The sequence below is a fragment of the Buteo buteo genome, chromosome 13 (genome assembly GCF_964188355.1).
Source record: "Buteo buteo chromosome 13, bButBut1.hap1.1, whole genome shotgun sequence".
Lineage (NCBI taxonomy): Eukaryota > Metazoa > Chordata > Aves > Accipitriformes > Accipitridae > Buteo > Buteo buteo.
Genome location: NC_134183.1, coordinates 7869692 through 7890769, shown reverse-complemented (window position 1 = coordinate 7890769; position 21078 = coordinate 7869692). Strand labels below are relative to the sequence as shown.

General features: G+C 56.7%; 1 protein-coding gene across 1 annotated transcript; it reads left to right on the top strand.

Annotated features, from left to right (window-relative positions):
- The first annotated feature begins 1931 nt into the window (after positions 1-1931).
- Positions 1932-10513, top strand: USH1G (USH1 protein network component sans). Its single transcript, XM_075043869.1, has 2 exons — positions 1932-2095; positions 9268-10513. The coding sequence occupies exons 1-2, from the start codon at positions 1932-1934 to the stop codon at positions 10511-10513; spliced, it is 1410 nt and encodes a 469-aa protein (XP_074899970.1).
- Positions 10514-21078: the final 10565 nt, after the last annotated feature.

Below are 21078 nucleotides of genomic sequence, written 5' to 3'. Positions count from 1 at the left end.
TGATTTATCCTCCCTCTTTTGTCCTTAACAGCCAGCAACGAGGAAAGAGCGTTTTACTGCCTTGGGCAATGCTCCCAGTCCCCCCTGGGAGCCACCATACAGCATAACAAGCTTAATTAGTAATAATACAAGAATTCATTAAATAACCTTGGTAATGAATTGCAGACATTACTATGCTGCTTTTCACCTGGAAAGATCCCAGCGGCAAATACCTCCGATGTCTACTACAGCCCATCAGGACTCGCCCAAGGAGGTTGAGCAGGTGAGTACGAATCTGCTGATGTGAGCGAACCGTATGGGGAACAGACCCTCTCTCTGGGGCACTTACAGGTGTCCCCGGGCAGCCCGGATGGTGACTCCATGTCGGTCACCCCGGGGTTAATCACTGCAGCTTGTATGGGTGCACCTGAGACTGCTTTAGGGCCACCCTGCTCTCTTGGAGCGTTTTTTTGCTTACAAAAATAAGGTCTATTTCTCTCTGGTTTTCCTCCTTTCTGCTCATTACTTTCCAACCCTCTCTGCTGCTGTCTTTCAGTCTTTCCCCATTTTTCCACTCTTTCCTCCCTTTCTCACCCATCTGCTGGGTCTGCCTTCACCCTTTCCAAACCCCATGTGTTGTCCCAGGGCCATGGTGGCAGACGCAGGGTCCAGTCCTGGAGATTTCCATCCCCAGAGGCAGGACGTGGTAGGCAAAATGCACAAGAGGAGCAAGAAATTCCTCCATGACAGTGTGTCCCAAGGGATACGATTCACTGTTGGGCGCAATATGCTACGAAAGCTTCTTACTTTGGTCAACATCCAGGCTTGGCTTTGTCTCTCTTGACAGCAGAGGGTGCCCAGGGCCTGGGAATCCTGTGCTGGAGGCATTGCCTGGGGCTGTCCCTCTCCCCACAGGGCTCACCACAGCCAGGAATTCTGTGTCAGCATAAAAGACACTGGAGGCCAGACACTGCCCCTCATGCACATCATAGTAGAAGTACTGAGCTACAGACAGGAGCGGGTTTGGTTTGGGGTTTTTTTTTGTGGTCTCTGAAGAGGGAGAGGGGGTGAGGAAGGGCATTTTTCCAGCCTGTATGAGTTACTTTGGGTTATCATGGATTCCTGTTGTGCAGTTTGTTGTGCAATTCCCTGGAAAACAGAGCCCTCTGGGCACAGGCAGGGTTGCTGGGGGACAGGGATAGTGACTGGGTCTGCTGTTGTCTTCCTAGTGACACTAGGGAGATATATAGATATAGATATATATTTTTTTTATTTTTTTTCTACCAGGAAAAACTGAACTGTGAACACCCCTGGTGTCGCTTTGAAATCAGGGGCAGTCACCAAACTGCTCTCAGCCGTCTCTGCACGAAGCAGGAGCATCTACCCAGGTCCCAGCTGCTGCCCTAATCTCAGGGGGCTGTGAGTGGAAGCAGCGGGGGCTCGCACTCCATCAGCCCACGCTTCCTCCCGTGACTGTTGCTGACCCTCACTCGAGATGGGGTAGCTACGGCGAGGGGCATGCAGGGGTATTGGGTAGGATACAGCCCGTGAGCCTTTCTGGCAGCCTGCTCCGCTTCGGGGACATACAGACCCTGGAAGTCATCGCTGCACGCCCCTGTGCCCACAGCACTGGGCTGAGCCCCACGCAGCGATGATGCTTAATTGGAGCTTTTAATGTGCCGTGGAGCTGGTTGCGTGAAAGGTTTGTTGTGAGGAGCCGTCAGGGCCGGAGGATGCTTAGGACCCAGGGGAAACACTGGAGAGCCTGGCTGGCTGGGCTTGGAGGAGCTCCTGCCTCCCCAGCCAGGACTTCTCAGGTGTCCTGGTACTGCGGCACCCTTCGAGGCGAGCTGGGCTCTCCTGGCAGCTCCCCCTTCCCCAAGTCCATGTCCGTGCCCATCCTCTGAGACCCCCTGGGCCCCCATGCGCTCGCCCGGGGACCGCTCCGCACCATGAATGACCAGTACCACCGAGCAGCCCGGGACGGCTACCTGGACCTCCTGAAGGAAGCCACCAAGAAGGATCTGAACTCGCCGGACGAGGATGGCATGACCCCGACCCTATGGGCCGCCTATCACGGCAACCTGGACGCCCTGCGCCTCATTGTCAGCAGAGGGTGAGCGTTGGCGAATGCGCGGTGCTGGTCCCGGGGGACAGGGTAGCTGGGACCCCGTCTTTCCCCCTTCCTTGCTCACAGGTCAGCGTGGGTGCAGGTGCCCCACAAAATGATGGCTTCTGCCCATAACAGCCCCGCTCCTGTCCTCCCCTCTGTTATTTTTCTCTCCTTGTGGTGCTTTGAGTCTAATCCAATGCTCCTGATAACCGCTCTTTGTTTTCCCAGCTCCTCTGACCCTATAACCGCTCCTGCCCCAAATCCCGCTTGCAGCTCCCCAGGTGGGACAGGGTCCCCCCCAGCAAGTGTTTTGCAGCCCTGAGTCAGGTCCTGTAAAGACAGGCAGAGCTGAAGTGCAAGCACATCGGGTCACTGCCATGAAAAAAGCCCTTTTAAATGAGGGTGTGGAGAGAATAACTGCTCCTTCTGTCCCAAGAAGTGCTCACATAGAGAGATGTGTGCGGTGCCAGCTGGCAGTAGGTGACACTTGTCTGTTTTAACCCAAAGCGAGGTGTCAATATGTGACCCCCGGGCAGCCTGTCATGCACCTGGAGCCCAGGAAATTCAGGAGCAGGATCCCCAAGAGCAGATTTCTTTAAGCTCAGTCTCCCCCGCGGGGGCTGCTCGATGCTGATGCGTCTTTCGGTACCTCACCCTGGGCTGCGAAACCTGAGGGTCTCTGACTTCATAAGCGTGGATGTGGTGGAGAGAAGGGAGTGGGACTGGGTGGACTTGTCAGACCGGAGGGCTTTACAGCTTGGTGTTGGGGGAACCACACAAGAAGGTCTGTGCTAAGGCAAGATCTGCCATACCTAGTTCCTTTTCGAGCAGTACATGGCTCTCCTGTTCTTACCAATCTCCCAAGGGAGCACATGCCAGTGTTTCCTTCCACTCTGGAAGCTTTTCTGAGCACTTCAGCTAAAGGCATCCAAGGCGGGGTGGCCTCTGCCTTGTGTTGAGAGATTGGTGGCAGTGCTGATTTTGATTTCTTTCTAATATTGAATACTGCTGAGGTCGGCAGCTTGGATGTACATCATGCCTCCTTGGAAGGGCTTTGCTTCTTCATGTTGGGTCAGGGCTTGGTGGGGCTGTCAGCTCCCAACCAGGGATTTTCTGTGTCCACCCCGGGCTGCATTTGCAGCTCTTGTACCCAAACAGCTGCATCTCCACTGTGCCTGTTCCTGGGCTCTCAGCATCTCCTCATACTCTGGTCTGCTTGTGCAAAACCTTCAGCTGGCTCCCCTGGCCCCAGCCAGCCGTACTTACAGGCAGAGCTCCCCCCCACATTGCTGTCTTTCCATTGCAAAGCGTTTTCTTTTCAGATCCTGGGGTCAGAAAGGCTGTGTACAGAGTCACTTTGAGAAGTCCTTGAGTGCCTGATGCAGTAGAAGTGTGGTCAGGAAAAGAAGATTTCAGAGTCCAGAGGGAAGGGAGCAAGACCTCTCTCTGAGGGATGTGTCCCGAGATGCTCCTGGGCTGAAAGCCCCGTGGTGTTTCCCTGCGTGGGAGCTGTGTGACTTACTGTGTACCTCCCAGGAGAGACTGTGCCCAGCAGAAACCTGCTCTGAGCTCCTGCTGGAGGTGAATCGCCACCCATGGCCAGAGAGACAAGGGCAGGAACTCTGGGGATGAGACCCCGAAGTTAGAAATAGTTCCAAAGACTTTTTGATGGCCAAAAAGTCAGTCTGAAAGGCCCATGCTGTGGTTGAACACCCCTCCAGAAAGGCAAAGCCACAGGGCTGGCGGCCACGTGGGTGCCAGGAGCAGCGCGGCCGTGTTGGTGGGAATCTTTCCCTGGGTGATGACCTGCCGGGAAGGTGAAGGAGCAGGGTGGAGCGCTGTCGCAGCTTCGTCGCTTCCGGCACCTGAGCTGGCTGCTGGGAGCCAGCGTGAGATCTGGGCACGGTGAAGCGCTGAGCCAGTAGACGTGCCCCAAGGCACTGCTACGGTACAGCCAGCACTGAAGTGCTCAAAAGGCAAAGCCTTTCTGGAGGGGCGTTCATCCACGGCATGGGCCTTTCAGAGTGACCTTCTATCTCTTTATATCATTATATCTCCTTATATTGCCTGCCTCCATCACAGGACACGCTGCAGCACCACTGCCTGCCCTGCCAACTCACGCACCGAAGCCAGCAGTTTCTGCCTCTCCACAAAGCCCAAGGGCTGCTTTTCCATAGAGGGGCCCCTTTTATAAATTCACATTGGATTAAAAGGTCCTTGTGGGCTCAATCATGTCTGAGTGCAGCTTGGCTGCTGTTTAATTAACAGCCTAATATACATTTGTTCCTGACAGGGAAAATAGCCTGGCAAAAGCCCAGTGCCCTTTACGTGATGGATGGTGGAGCAAAGTGTGCGTCTGTGGGGCTGCAGGATGTGTTTACATTCGTGCATTTATCTCCGCATGTCAGGTCCAGCAAGAAACACCGAATCCTCCTTGCCAGCGCTGGGCAGTGATACTGGTGCCCAGACAAGCCAGGAGATTGAGTGCTGGGGCCAGGCTGTTATGAAATGTCCTCGTGAGGCTGGCCAGAAGCACCCTGAGAAAGCAGGGCTGTGGGAGGGGGGCTGCTGGGGGCAAAAATCACGGCTCTCATTGTCGCACCCCGCTGCAGGCCAGGCTGGTGGACACTTAGGATTATCCAGGCTCTGTCGTCAATGAAGGAGCCTCCTTCATCACGTGCGTGTTCAGCAGATTGTGGTGTAGGGCTGAAATGGGGAGGGGGAAAGAAAGTATAATAAATCCGTTGGTGGATCCTTGAGGAAAGTTCATTGTCTCAGCCCACACAGAAGGGGTAATGAAGCAGGGTCATCGCTCTGTCCATAACAGCTGGTGATGTGTCTGTGCCTCCGTGCCACCTTTGCATGGGGATGGAGAGAGCGTTTGGGACGGACGGATCAGCAGTGGCTCATCCTTCTTGTCTGCAACACAAAAAGCCTTTTTCTTCCTCCTGGCTGGGCTCCAGCGAGGAAGCAAACTCAATTAACATGATGGCTGGGAAAAGGCAGGCTAACTGGCATTTAGTACTGCAGCTTTTCAGAGGCAGTAATTCTTCAGCGTGGTTCATTATGAAGTGCTGTGGCAGTGGCAGGCATCAGTCCAGCTCCAGTTAGCCACGGGTCTGGGGACGTTGACTGGGAATGGCCAAGACTTTCTTGCCTTGGAGTGGACCACAGGAGAGGTGAGGATGTGTCCTTCTGCTGGACAGGTCTGCAGTCAGCTCTGTCACCCGGCATTTCTTCGCAGAGTTGTGCCTCGGTTTCCCCTCTTACAAAAATGGGGGTCACGGATGCTTTGGATGTTAATGGCAAAGGGGTGCGAGTGGCTCAGGAGTGGGTTGGAGGAGACGAGATGGCTCCTGACATCAGCCAGGCTGCTCGAGGGACTCGTGTTGCCCTGGCTGGGGCAGGGTTGCGGTGGAGGTTGCAGCAAGGCACGTGAAGGTGATGTGCATCCTCTGCGCGCCACAGGGCTGGCGGCCACGTGGGTGCCAGGAGCAGCGCGGCCGTGTTGGTGGGAATCTTTCCCTGGGTGATGACCTGCCGGGAAGGTGAAGGAGCAGGGTGGAGCGCTGTCGCAGCTTCGTCGCTTCCGGCACCTGAGCTGGCTGCTGGGAGCCAGCGTGAGATCTGGGCACGGTGAAGCGCTGAGCCAGTAGACGTGCCCCAAGGCACTGCTACGGTACAGCCAGCATTAATAATCACCAGTAACAATAACTGCTAGCCTAGCTTTTTGCTGGTACAAGAGGCAGAGAGCCCTGAGATGAACCTCACCTACAGCATCTCTGCTGGATTTTGGGGGAATCTGAACTTGGAGGAAAGCTGAATCCTTGACCTACCACCACCTGGACAAAGCTTGGGATCCAAGGCTCTGCTTTGGGTCCAAAACCTCATCTTTTTGGCTCATTTCTAGGCTTTGCTTGGGTCATTGCCCTGACTGGCTATGCTGAAGCTGGTGGTTTTTTTTTTTCCTCAAGCCATAAATGATTTTTATCTCTTCCTATATCCAAAAATGTTTTATGGGATTCAGAGACACTCTGCACCTAGCTGGCTCCTGGTCTGAGGGCCTGATCCTTCACGCACACCATGAGCCAGGGGGTGAGCCAGCCCATTGCTATCAGAGGAACTTCACACGTGCGGTCAGGGAAGGACGTATGTAAGTGCCGCTGGATTCCCCGGCTAATTGGGATCCTATGGGAGAAGTGGAGGGGAAAAACCGGCAGGAAGGGAGTGAGTGTGCGTGTCACGGTGCAAACGCAATGACTCAGGACATACACATGTCCACCTAAGGGGCTCAATTAACAGCGTTTTTAATAATGATTATTACCGGAGTTGACTCAGCACTCGAAAACGCTTTGAAGTTGAGAAGTGCTGCACTTTACACCTGTTATTAAAATACGTTCCCACTTAGTGGACCCTGCAGTCAGCATCTCCTCGTGTGCAGCGCCCTGGAGGTGAAGTTTTGCTCAGACAGACACCTGCCAGAGGGAGGGCCTCATGTTTATTATCTGTGCTGGATCAAACACCTCTACTTTGCAAGACACCGTTCTTCTTTCCTTCTGATGCATTTTTAGCACCTGCGGCAGATATTTATAGGGCAAAAGGACCTAGAGATCTAATTTTGCTCTAATACTTTTGTTTCTAGGCAGTGGAAATGTCCAGGGAAAGCTGGTTTTCATGCTCTTTCTCCTCACTTACTCTCTGAGGTAGTGAAAAGCATGAAGGTAGTAGACCTTCAAATAAGAATCCACCAAAACCTCCCTGGCTTTGCTCTTTGCCACCTGAACCAGACAGACATGAGAATGGGCTCGGAGATGTACTTTATGGATCGAGCATCCATACGCTTGGCTTGGGGAGCAAGATTATTTGTAGTGAGTCCGCTGCTAAGTCACTGTCCACATCATGAGTCCACGTACATGTTGGGACCCTCATGGTGCCCTGGCTCATCTGCCCGCACACGTTGGGCACGCTTGTGCCCATTCAGAGCACACGTAAACAAACAACCAACCCTTCACGCGCTGGAGTCCCACTGCCAGCGCAGGCGGTTCCAGTTTCACTGGCTCTTTAATCCAGCTCCATCAATAATTTACTCCTCTCTTGCAATTCATCAAATATTTATCCTCCCCATGAATTTCCCAGCCTGGACATGTCACTACGAGGGTAGAGGCAAGGGCTGGGGAGTTACCGCTCCTGGAAACTCGGCATTGCTGCAGTACTGGCAGCTCCCTCCTCTCCTTCTGCTGGCTTCACGGCTCTTCAACCCTGTGATCTCCTGCCCTTCTCCTCCCTAGCACCCATCTTTGAAGACTTTTTCTGCTTCTGTGAGAGATGTCAAAGGCTCTGGATACAGAAGTCCTGCAGGGTTTGTGGGTCTTTCTGGCCCTTACACAGTTTTGAGCCTTTTGACTGACTTGCTGAATTTGCCAGCAGGCTCAAAGTTGTACTTACTAAGTTTCTACAAATTTTGTGAAAATACGAGCGTGGTGGAGCTACTGCTGGTAGTCCCACAAGGGGAAAGCTGAGCATACCTCATAGCAGTTCTCAGGCAGTGCAGCCAGGATCTGGGTCCAAATAATCTGCATCTTAACCTCTGGATGCTGTCTTTATTGCTTCTGCCTTTTGCAGAATCATTTTCCTTCGGTATTACATAGCTGAGATGTCGGCAAAGCCTGAGGATTGCAAACTAGTCATTACACCAGCCGGGCGGCTCTGCTCCGGCTCTGCTGTTCGCTGAACAGCCGTGTCCAGAGCGAGCAGCAGGGAGCCTGCCCCCCGTATGGGGGGGTCAATGTGCTGGACGAGGCTGTTCCTGGCTCTTGTGCATGGGTGTTAGTGATGAAGATGCAAAGCAGCAGGGGAAAGAAGTCCCTGAGCTCCTGGGATCTCTGTGCTCTTCCTCTGAAATAGTTACTTCTGCTGTCACCAGGACTTGGAGCTGAGGTCTTTGCGGTGGAGGGACAGTGCTAGGTTCCTCTGGAGCTCATTGAAAGGGTGATGTGGAAATGGGCAGGAGCTGTGCTGAGCCAGGGCTCTGTCAGAGCCCTGCTGCCCACGGGGAGTTGCTCTTGAGGGTGGTGGAGCTGCACAGCCTTAATAAAAGGCTTTGCCTTATCCATGTGCACGAAGGGAGAGCGCCTTGTTGACAGATACTGCTGCTGGCTGCATATCATTAGCACACGCGCTCGGGCAAAGGCTGGTGCCAGCAGGGGTGTGAACTATCTCTTGTTTCAGCAGATCACAAATACAGAGGAATGTCAGGAGGACAGACTTCCCTTGAATCCTAAGTTTGTGTCCGTGCTGTCACGGGAGGCAGGAGATGTGGGCAAGCGGTTGTGCCCCGTCAGTGGCTTGCTGGGGTAGGGGCCGGCACGGTGTGAGAGGAGATGCTAATGGCATTAGTCAAGTGTCTAGCTCTTGAGGAGTACAGAAACCTAATCTCCACTTTCTCTGAAACTGGATTCTCAGGATGTGCTAATATCAATGCGCTTCAAGCCATGCAATTGAGATCAAGCATGGTACAGCAAAAAACCCCGCAAAACCCCAAGGCCAATGCCAGCAATTTTGCTCTTATTCTCTAGGGACAAAGTACCCTCTTGTGTCCCGAATTTCCCCAGGCACCAATGAGGAGGAGGGTGGGAAGGTGCAGCAGCTGGTGGGTTTCAGAACCATTGCTGAGGATGGCCGTATCATGGTGGTGCTACCATCGTGGTGTGAGCCCATGGTGTCCCACACAGGGTGTGGTGTATAGAGAGGTATTTTGGGATGTCTCTCCACAGAATCTGAATAAAGGCAAGATCTGAAGATAGAATCTGACTGGAATTTAATAGGATGTTTGAGATTTGGAATTTTATAACAAGCTTAAGGTCTGAGCTGGAATCAGCCCCGTGTCTCAGTTCTGGGCTGTTCAGAATCTGGCTTGCTTCCCTCCAAGAGAGCTAAATTCAAGCCACGGGAATTACTGCAGACTTGCACGTCAGGCATGTGATTCCATGTCAGTCTTACACCCCTCCAGAAGACCCCCCCTTAAAACTAAGCTGCAGGGGCCAGAAGCGTGTAGCTTCATATTTCAAGGAGGCAACAGCTCATGGTGCTGATTTGCCCCTGCACAACTGAGAATATCTCAGTAGAGTCTGTCAGCGATGCCTGCATGCTAACTGGTTGTTTTTCATGCTGTCTAGGGGCGATCCAGACAAATGTGACATCTGGGGGAACACGCCTCTCCACTTGGCAGCAGCCAACGGCCACCTGAACTGCCTTTCCTTCCTCATCTCTTTTGGGGCCAACATCTGGTGCCTGGACAATGACTACCACACCCCACTGGACATGGCAGCCATGAAGGGGCACATGGAGTGTGTGCGATACCTGGACTCTATCGCTGCCAAGCAGAGCAGCCTCAACCCCAAGCTGGTGAGCAAACTGAAGGACAAGGCCTTTCGGGATGCGGAGCGGAGGATTAAGGACTGCGTGAAGCTGCAGAAGAAGCACCACGAAAGGATGGAGAAACGGTACAGAAAGGAGATGTCGGATAATTCGGATACCATGAGCTTCTCCAGCTATTCAAGTAGCACCTTAAGCAAGAAGTTCCAACAGATGTCCATGGTGACTTCCCTGCCATACTCACAAGCCACCATCCATGGCACAGCCAAGGGAAAGACGAAAATACAAAAGAAGCTAGAGAAGAAGAAGCAGGTGGACGGGACATTCAAGATCTACGAGGATGGGAGGAAAAGCGTGCGGTCTCTGTCTGGTCTGCAGCTGGGGAACGACGTCATGTTTGTGAAGCAGGGCACATACGCCAGCCCCAAGGAGTGGACTCGGCGTAATATCAGAGACATGTTCCTCACGGATGAAGACACTGTCTCCCGTGCCATAAGTGACCCAGGTTTGCACATGGACTCAGCCCATTCAGAAGTCAGCACTGACTCTGGCCACGACTCCTTGTTCAACCGCCCCGGGCTGGGCACCATGGTGTTCCGGCGCAATTACGTCAGCAGTGGGCTTTTTGGGATCGGCCGGGAGGACACTGGCACGCTGGGTGATGACAACACAGATGGGGTAGGTGTCAAACTGCGGAGCCGCCTGCAGCGCTCGCCAAGTCTCAACGATAGCATTGGCAGTGCCAACAGCCTGCAGGAGAGGAACGCGGAGGAACTACCCTGGGATGAGGTGGAGCTGGGCTTAGATGATGACGACGAACCAGACACCAGCCCCTTGGAGACTTTTCTGGCTTCCCTGCACATGTTTGAGTTCATCTCCGTCTTGAAGAAGGAAAAGATTGACTTGGAGGCCCTCATGCTATGTTCAGACAATGACCTGAAGAGCATCAATATCCCATTGGGCCCCAGGAAAAAGATTGTGGATGCCATCCAGAGGAGACGACAAACTCTGGAGAAGCCAGACGTCATTGTAGACACTGAACTGTAAGTAGGAGATGGGGTCTCTGAGTGATTAAACCCTTCACCAGGTCGAGATGTGAATAATGTAAGGTCTTGCTTTCAGCCCACTTGGAAGAGTAGGAGTCCGGGTAACCTTAGTAGTTCTGTGTGTGGGCAAATTCCTGCTCGTGTGGAAACGATGAGAGTTCAGAGAGGTGGCAATAGCGTTAGTTCATTACTCAACAGCCCTAATGTGGCTGGGCAGGACGTGAAGCCCTTGTTTTGTTTCATAACCTGTATGAATGCAGACTGCTCTGTGGTCTGATTCTTCTGAGTCCCTGTAGCTGGGACTTTCAACCACGCTTAGGCTTGTCTTGACTCTTCACCTTTTGAAGGCGTTAGGAAATCAACCGCAACTCCTGGTGGGAGCAGGCTGACGGCAGGGCCCGGTGGCATTGGGAATCCTTCCCCAAATGCTTGAGATCTTACTCAGACCTTTGGAGATTGCATGTCTGGGTTGGAGTTGTTGCTGTTTTATGGTGTTTCCAAGGATTGGTTGGTTTGGTTCGAAGGACCACGTGCCGGCCATAGAGGTGAAGGGAAGGCACTAGTGTGGGTCTCCCCACTGTCACATCTGCTGACGCCCCAATCCACTCTGTTCTTCGGGCTTCCCAGCCTTCAAATATCTGTGTGTTTCTTGCTGGTTTTACAGGCTTTCAGTACAGCTCAGTCTTGGATCCTGAGGGTGCTGACAGATTTTTCTCTTTCCCTTTGCAGATAGCACCATCGTCATTTTATTTTATTTTTTTTTTTTTTTAATGATCGAGAAACAAACCCAGTTCTAAGTTGCCAGAAAACACAAGCCAGAGACTCCCTTCCTGGGGCAGCTGAAAGCTACAGCCATCCCCACCAGTCCCTCTGGACTGCCCTCCTGCTCCGTCGCTCTGCTCCCTGTCTGTGCGATGCTCCCAGGCGGTACCTGGTACGGAGGGACGACTGCTGAGATCGGCCCAGGCAGCTCCAACCTGCCAACCTTGAAGGGACGATGGTTGCCTGCTCGCTGGAGGAAGAAGTGAGCTGCACAGCTGGCTAGGACACTGTGCTGTCACAGGCTGAGACCACACGAAGCCATGAATGGAAGGAGATATGTGATGGTATTTTCAAAGGGACCCAAAATAAATAATTACAATCCATTCTTTCTTGAGCGAGTGGTTGATTTGGGGTTTGGGCTGGAGAAGCAGAGGGATGGGGGAATTCTGGTCTCTCTCCTGGTTCTCGGTTGCATTGTTTGATGCTGTGTTTTTGGAAGGGAGTTTTGATTACCATGGCTTGGGGCTGTTCAGCTTGAGACATGCCAGCCCTGACTTTAGCCAGCAGGTGCACGTCCGTGAGTCCAGTCTGTGCTGTCTTGAGGGTGACAATCCAAAATTAAGATGGTGGTTTGAACATGTTGATAGTTGCTTTTCAGTGGTCAAATGGCTGTCCCACAGAGGCAATATTTCTGTCCCATCTCTCCAGGGCACTGAGCTGCATCAGCAGTTTGTGTGCCAAGGACCTTGACCTTCACCTCCAGGAGTGTCCCAGGACCGAGCATAGCACCGGGCTGCGGCCCAGAGCCTTTCCAAGCATCTCTGATGCATGAGTGCTCAAAATGCACCTCTGAGCCATAGCATTAGGTGTTCTGCATGGACACATTGCATCTCTTGCTGACCGTTGCACTCTCTTTCTGAGCCCTCAACTCCCTGCGCCACTGCACCATTTTACGTACGTGATCTACGGATGGCTCCTGGGTGGCAGGAGTCTTTCTGGGGTGCAGCAGCAGGATGGGGACCTGGGCAGTGACATATCCTAATGGGAGAGAGTCAACAGCCCCTTGCCACGGGGTGCTGGCAACATGCCTGTTCAGGCTGTGATGCAAACTACCAGATCAGAGAAATGCCGCATGTTGTTACTGGTACTGCTTATCCAGCCTTATCTCAAGGATGCAAATGATAAGGAATGACCGGAGCACAGTGACTCCTGGCAGTCTCTATGTGCTCACCCCGGGTCTGGCTGGGATCTGGACCACCCTTGTACCTTCAGAGCTGTGGAGACTGGGGTTTTGTTGTTTGGGGGATGGGGATTTGTTTGGTGTGAAGCTGTGCTGCTCCCTGCCTGTGCATGCCCTGGATATGTGTATGTGTGTTTAGGGGAGGAAAAATACTCTTTGCAAGGTGGCTTTCTGTCCTGCTGCCCCCCAGGTGGCTGAAGCCCCACCAGGAGAGGTGTGGAGTCCCAGCCTTATGCCACTGCATACAGAGATGCTCCAGCATCAGCTAAACACCACTGCTGCACAGAAAGTCCATGATCTTTCTGCGCGGATGCAAACTAAGAAGGAGTTTTCCAAAGCGATTTTTAGAGCTAGAAGAGTTTTTATATTTGCAATGACAAGTTCTGCATAACTCTTGGCTTGATTTCCAGGCAAAAGGGTGAGAAATCAGATGTGCTGAGTTGGTGAGTTCTCTGTGAAGGCTGCATGGCGCCAGGGCCCCAGCGCTATTTTCTTTGGTCCCTCTCCAAAGACCGGGCCTGCTATCCCAGCGGAGAGAGCGGTGGCTCAGCTCGCTAATGTCACAGCTCCCTCTGCCGGGACAGGCTCTGGGAAAGCAGGATGGGACCCACTGCCCACTGGGGCTGCAAGGCAGCAGGGATGCGGCAGGGTAGAAGGATGGCTGCCAAGTTCTGCTGGGAGCAGGACCCGTGACTTAAAGCCAATGTTCACGTGAGTTTACAGCGGCTAAATTCACCCCCGTCCTCATGCCCATGTGTGACTTCATCCAAGCTCTCTGACCTTGCTCTGGATAACCAGCAGAGCACCAGCTGCCCACCACGAACCAGCTCCCGGCTCCAATTTCCCCAGGGATGAATTGTGCCTTTGGGTTTGTGCCGGACACGGGAGGGGAGCAATTTGCCTTGGCTCATATCGCTGTCACTCCAGTGCAATGGGGACCAGTTTATCCCAGCGGATGACAAGGAGACGTGGATCTATTGGCTCGGCACCTGCCAGGGCCTTTTGTGGGCTGGGCACTGGGATGCGGTGGGCATTTGGGGGCTGCCGGGCAGCTGGGGTTTGCACACTCCCTAACTTTGTCTTTTTGCTTAGGAGCACCGAAGCAGTTGCTGATGTTGGGCTGATGCTGACAGAGATCCCTTCTCCCCACCTGTCTTTCCTCCAAAGAGCCAGTGAAAAGGTTTGGCGACATGACGGTACCCAAGAGCCATGCGACGCGTCCCCGTGCAGCTAAGACCAAGCCCAGAAATGCCACTTGGGATTGCTGAGCCCGGAGACCAACGCGGTCACCGCCACAACTGCAGGGAGAGACCAAAACTGAGCTGTGGCACCAACGCAGAGTTGCAGAGCCCAAGAGATGGGCTCAGACCCACAGTTGCCCCAGGTGGGGTGAGGAGGACAGTCTGTGGGTACAGGGGTGGCTGTCAGAGGCACTGGCAGCCCCAGAGCAAGCGCCTGCTCTTTGGGCTCATGTGCGTTGCTTGGCTTCGGGTTTGGTCCTTGGTTTTCAACCAGGTTGTCTCCCACGAAGTGTGGGGATGCAGCCCTTGAAGGACAGGGTGTTCAAACCCCCCAGCCCAGGAGAAGTCTCCTGGTTTCCAACTCCCCCGGCCAGCTGGGTTGCTGCATCCCACCAGGCTCGTGATGGAGCCGGACTCTGCTTGCCCTGGGCATGGGGAGGGGACGTGGCTGTCCCCAGCTCCTCAGCACAGAAGGGCCCATTCAATGCTCTGCCTGTCCGGAACCTGGCCTCCGTGGGGGAACCTTGCCGGTGCTAATTGCATCTGCTCCATGGCTGAGAACAACAAGCTCCTTTCGGAGAGGGTGCTTGTGAAAGCAGGGTGGAGGCCAGGGCTGGCACACCCTGGAGAACACCCTTAAATACCCTCCCAAACAGAAACCGAGCCAGGCGGCAGGTTTCCCCGACCCGATGCTGCCAGCGAGCAAACACCGGCCTTTGTACCTGCCCGCGGCACCTGGGCGGTCGGACACGGCGCAGGTCCTGCGGGCACCGTGGCAGTGGATGGCAGCATCTCCCCAGGAGGGAACCTGCGATCCTGGGGACGGTCATCCCTTAACGCCCCAAGCCACGGACGCCAAACTGCCCTGTGCCTGTGTTAAATTGGGTTTCCTAGCAAAACCAGTCCCCTGGGCTTAGCTTGGACATGTGTTTCCCTATCCCCAATGGTGCAGGAGGTGGTGTGTAGGGAGCAGAGCGAGGTCAAGGGGCCGTGCCAGCGGTCTGGCTGTAGCACGGACACCCCATCCTTGAGCCGGACAGCCCCGGCTCCTCGACTGGAGGAGCATCACTCACAAAAGTGATGCCGATTCACAGGCCCTGCCTTTATCCCCGTGTGGCTGCTGTAAGGGGGATGCGTTAGCACTCGCTGTCACTCAGGTGCTTTTGTCTCTCCATCCTTAGGAGCTGGCTGGGTGCCCAGGCTGCAGTCTGGAGGAGGGAGAAGGCAGGGGAGGTTTTCAGGGATGACCGAGGGTGCGCCGCGATGGTGTTGGACATGCAGGTTTGCAGGCGCCTAGTGAACGTTGCAGCATCCCTGCTTGGCTGCTGGGTACCGCGGTCGGCCCCAGCGGGGGACATGGCTTCTTCCCCCAAACTACTGGCAGCACCGGCGTTATTGGCTGTTCCCCTTGGATGGCACAATATACTCAGCCCCGCCACGCAGGGCTGGCACGGGAACCGAGAAAGACCATTGCCCACAGGACACCACGTAGGTCCTATGGGCAGAGGAGACCACAGGGAGGCATCTCCCTTGGGCTGGAGCACTTAGTCCTCAGCCCTGCCTAATGCTCCTCTCCTCCAGCCTCACCTGGAGCCACTGACAGCCACAGTGCCCACACCGGAGGGTGACGCTGGGGTCTGGGACCTGCCAGGCCAGCGCGGGCCATTGCATGCCACTTGCTTAAGTATTTCCTGCCCATCCCGCCGGGGATTCACTTCCTGGCTGAGCGGCTGAGTAACGTGCGGTGGCAGGAACGGAGGCGAACGGGAAGGGGCTCCGTGCGGAACACCCACGGCATGGCCCGGCTTTGCCATGCCTCGCACGATGCTCCCCGCCGGCAGCTGGGCGCAGGGCTGGATGCGGTATTGATACGGTCTGGGTTGGGTGCAGCACCTCACGGGGGCTTTGTAATGGTTTTTGGGACCCTCCGTGGCTGTTCCTAAAACCAAAGGGCCCCAAAAGGCAGCAAGGTGGACGTGGCTCAGTGTGCCCTCCCTGAGAGAGACCTGCTGAGCAGGCCAGGAAAGCAGGAGAAATGAAGTGTCGTTTTCTTTTAATGCTGGCTTTAGGTATTAACAGGGCAAATTATTTCTACGTCTGCTTCATGCAATTCATAAATGTTAGCAAAATATCAGGTGATGCCAGTTATTCTGCCACCAAGTGTCTCGGGGCCGGAGTGAGGTCCCTGGCACCCATCATCCCGGTACCTATCACCCCGGATTGCTCTCAGCCGGGGTGGCCGGAGGAGCACAGGGACGCACTCGCAGACGGCACTGAGCATCCCTTGGGGGGAGTCAGGGCAGAGAAAGATGTGGGGCATCACCGGTGCCCCTGGCCTGTCTGCCTTTGGTGGTCTGTCCGCAGCACCTGGTGCGGGCAGGCTGTTCGCTCAAGGTGCAGGGTAGGGAGATGCTCCCTCCTGGGTGTTAAGATAAAATCCCCGACTGCTGCTGAATGAGGGTCAGGAGCAGGGCAGCACCTCCCACGGGGCTTGGTACAGGGCCAGAGCGCAGGTTTACTCTGTAATTGCGGGGTTGTGGCTGCAATAACTTTTTCCAGCCTCAGCAGGGGTAAGGAGCTGTTTCTGCAGAAGCGTGAAAGGAATTGCCCCAGCTGAGAGACCCCCCCAGAGCCCCTCAACACTCAGGCTGGGTGGGCTGGGGTTAAGGGGGAGCTACAGGCTTGCGTGGAGCTGGAAAAGCCAGACATCTTCTCCCAGGCTCCTTCCCCAACAGAATGGAGGGAGGGAGGGAGGGATTTAAGGGCTCATAGCTGGGGACTGTGAGTTGGGGTGAAGATGTGGCTGCGGTCAGGTACGTGGCATTGGCCTGGATACATCCCGCTGAGCACTGATGATGCTACTGGGGATAAGCGTGCTTCGAGCACAGGCACCGCCTGATCTCTGTCCCCAGCTGCTGAGCACCCCCGGTCCCCGTGACACCTGGACTCCTGGCTTGCCCTGGCATGGCCCTGAAATCAGCAGTGAGGATGTGGTCATGCCCAGCACTGCTGGTGGGGATACCGAAGCTGCGGAGGACTGTGTTTTAGGAGGACTTGACTCCAACTCCAGCCGGCTCTGTGCTGCTCCACGTGCCGAGGTGAGGGCACCGAGCAGCCCTGCACAGCCCCCAGCGACAGGACATCTCCTGCGTGAACGAGGGATCAGCTCAGCAGGGCAGCGTGTGGGTCCCAGAGGTGACGGCGGGTGGGAAGGGAGTGGGAAACCCTATGTAGCCGGGGCAATACCGACACCAACTCCTCAGTAACGCTGCTAACTGAGACCATGCGGTCAGCTGGGACGAACACCAGCGCTGCAGGATTGGTGCCCTGGACGGTCCGTACATCCTGCCCCAGATGCTTCAGTGGGAGGAAGGTGGGCAGCGAAGGCACCGGGGGGGCTGCATAACCCCCAGCTGGTGTGGGGTCAGCCAGAACCCATCGACGCACGTGCTGCCTGTCCCACGGCACCGCCTGCCCCACTCATGGCAGAGCCCTGCGATGCCAGCCTGGGCCCCGGAGCAGCTCCAAGAGCCGGTGGCGATCACGGTTTTCTTCACTCTCTCCCAGCCTCCTGCTTTTTCAAAGGGATGGGACAACCTTCTCGCTGCTCCTGTTCCCTGATTTTTGTCTGAGCTTTAACACTTTGACAACAACTATATTTTCCTACTGCAGAACACCGAGCTCCAACTCAACAGTGCTCTCCAAAGCTGGCAGAGCCACCCAGCCCCGAAGGTCCCGGTGGGACCAGGAGCGGCTGTCACCGGAGGAGACACCCGGGCAAAGGCTGGACTATGTGACCCCCCCCATGGTACTGCACTGGGCTAGAGCAGCAAGAGCAGGGCAGCAAGGAGGCGATCCAGCCCAGAAACCACCTAAACCCAGACGGTAAGTCCTACGCAAGCCTTTAAGCACCGGTGGGGATGAATTTCCCCGGGGTCCCCTCCCTGGTTCTGGCGAGGCTACAGCCTGGCAGTGCCCGGGTGGAAGTTGCAGCCGGGCACCGCCGCAGCGCGCTGAGCACAACGCTGCTCTCGTCCAAGGACGGGCTCTGCCTTCGCGGGAGGCGCCGGGGACGGATCCGGCTGCTACAACATCCCTTTGTTCCCCACCCATTATCTCACCGCTGGGAAGTGGCAGAGCTTGGCCGGCGCGGCCGTGTCACCGCAAACCCAGGCGCTGGCAGCGGGGACCCTCGCCCACCCTCCCCCTCCCCGGGGCTCTCCGGCAGCGTTTTGGAAACGTGCCGGCGGGCGGGATGGCTGACCTCCACGTTTCCCCGTCCCTGGCGTGTAGTGCCATCGGCCACGGGCAGCGCTGGCGAGAAGCGCAGAGCGCGCGGGAGCTCCAACGAGACGGCGAAAGGGCCTGAACGGGGCAGAGGAAGGCTCCTGGCAGCTGGCCTGGATGCTGCCTTTTACGTCAGCTGTGATAAACCCCCAACCTGGCCTTTCTCTGCAGCCACAAACAACCCCCGAGCTTGGCACCGGCCGCTCGGCTGACGTGCCGGCACCCGGGGGCGGCTGCGGGCCACGGTACCGGAGTCAACCGGGACTGACGGCCCCAAACCCTCCTGGGTCCCCAGCACAGGAGACCTCCCACGCGAACACCCGTTATTTCAGCCACCCCGGCCCCGTCGGTGTTTCGGAGCACACCTCCCGGGGCGGGGGGCTCCCATGGGGTCCTGCAAGGCCAGGGAAGGCTGAGCGGCACGGCCGTCCGCCTGGGGAGGGACGGGGAGATGCACGGGGCGGCCGTGGCCCCATCCGAGCCGCTACCTCTGGAGCGGAGAGCCCAGCCCTCGGCCCCGCTCAATAACCGAGCTAACGAGAGCCTCTGTCAACAAGTCTGCAGCTCCCCAGCCCGCACGGGGAAGGACCCAGGAGGAGAAACCTGTTTCACTGACCTTGCTCCATCACCGCCTTCCTGGCTGCGCCGTGGGCGAGTTTGGGGCTGCGGCGGGGGGCGAGTGGCTTGGACGCCCCTCAGGGACACGGCGAGGAGGAGGAGGAGCGGGGCCGGGGCCGCATCGCCAGTGGGTCAGGGTGCTGGGGGACGTGCCGGGCGGGAGAGCGAGACCCCGCTCGGTCGATGCCGTGTCTCGGCGTGGCTCCTTGCCTGCCTGCGGAGCCTCGCTCCACCCCTCATCAGCTAATAAAGCCTCTGCCGCGCCGGTCCCTCCTTTGCCACTGACTCACAGGCTGACCTAGCCCAATCCCCTAACTGCCCCGCACCTCCATTTTCTGACCTATAAAGCAGGGCTCGTCCCCACAGCTCTCCCGCTCCCTTACATAAGGGCACCCGGCACCAAAGCAAACCCTGCGGCACTTGGCAACCCACGAGCGATGCCCGAGGGGCAGCGGTGGGTTGCTTGACGGCAGCGGTATGCCCACGGCCACCCGTGCCCAGGGGCGTGCGGACCCCGGCTGTGGGTTTCGTGGGTGCCGGACAGCCCTCGAGGGCACTGACAGACAGCCGTGAGCCGGCCACTGCTTGCACCCACGGGCAGCATCTCCCCAGGGGTTTTGCTCGAGTTTCGGGGGCTGGGGAGGAGAGGTGAGCGGCACGTGCTGTTCTTGGCACGGCGTCCTGCCCGCTCCGGTGCCAGGGAATGCCTTTGTCCCGCTGCCCTGGTGCTTTGGCGCACGTCCAGCACCCCGAAACCTGGCCGGTCAGGTTTGGAAAGCAGGCCAGGGACGGCTGGGGAGGTGGAGGCTTTCTGGGCACCCATCGGGTTGTGCTGGGCTCGTCTCTGCTGCCGGCCAGGGAGCAGCCCTGGCCGCATCCTGCCCACTCTTGCTAGGGAGAAGCACAAAAACGTGTCCCCCCCCCTTTTTTTTTATTTTGGTTGCTTTCAAAGCAAATGGTGAAGGCTGCTCCAGGTGAAGCAGGACTGTGCCGCAAAGGGTCCTGAGGTGGAGGATGAGCATCCTTGGGTCGCAGCGGGGACCGGGTGACAGCACCCACCAGCATCCCCACAGGAAAGCTACTGGGCAGAGGGTCCCATGGGGCACCCAACAGGTAGGTTCCCTCCCCGGAGGGAGCGGGACCTTGGAGCTTTGGGCCCCAGGAATGGCCGCAGTGCTGGGCTGGCGCAGACAGGGAGGGAAGCAGGATCTGGCTCGGCCGTGGCCCAACACTGCCTGACGTAAGAGGTTATACAAGCCCGTGCGGGCAGGGTGCCGGCAGCAGCATCGGCGTGTCTGTGACCGGAGCTCTGCTCTGGAATAACGCCTGTAGGAATGGGGACAGCCCGGCCCCCCCTGCCCCATGCTGGGCATCCCTCACGAAAGCCCTGGGTGGCAGTGGCACCCCGGAACAGCACCCACAAAGGATGCACGGGATTCCTGGAGGAGCGTGGTGGGGCAAAAGCCAACCTGGAGAGGGGTGAAGGTGGTCTGGTGGTGTTCATGTGCCCAAGAGCTGTGTCTGAGGGTGGTTGGGATGGGGGGCGGCAGGGTCCCTAGATGGTGGCTCAGGGGCTACGGCAGGAGGAGGGCAGGGCGGCCACTTGCTTGGAGTGAGTGGGTGGGAGAGGGCACAGAAAAGCGAGGAGAACCTGGACGATGCTGGGACGTGGTGCTGAGCTGGGTCAGCCCCATTCGCAGGAGCGAGGAGAGGCTCCCTGACCCTCTCCAGGGGGCATTTTGGAGGTGCTGAGAGGGGCCCTGGTGCCAGCGGAGCAGCACACCTCCTCACCCACGGGCACAGGGTGATAGATCAACCCCCGGTATTTGAGGCAGCCGGCCGAAGGCGTTACTCACCCGGCCCGGGGCTGCGCTCAGCTCCGCCGGGCAGGAATGCCACGTGCTCAAACCGCCTTTCCCTGGGGAGGACCAGCCCTGCGGCCGGGGACAGTGTCCTTGAGCTGGGGCTGGTTCAACCCTGTCCGAGATGGAGGGACCGGGCGCTGTGAGTGCCTCCTGGGTGGCTTTCCGTGCCGGTGGGGATGAGCAGGTCCCCAGCCCTCAGGCATCCCATGGACATGGGATGGCTGCCTTCCTTTCTTGAAGGGGACCGTAAGCTCCCTTTCTCGCCACCCCGAGGGCAGATGATTCCAAGGGCCGTCCCAGCCCTGACAGCAGGATAAGGCCGTGTTGACCCCAAAGGCTAAAAAAAAAAGCACCTTTTTGCACTGTTTCTTCCCCAAAATTATTTGGTATGTAAAGAAGGAGGGGGAGCTGGCAGCACTTGCCATGTCTCCTTAGATGTCCTTCCCACGCCAGGTCCCCACCAGCTCCGCCACCAACAGAGCCTTCCCAAGGGACTGAAGGCAATACGCCTGGCACTTCAGTGGGGCAGGGGATGGGCACGGGAACCCACTCA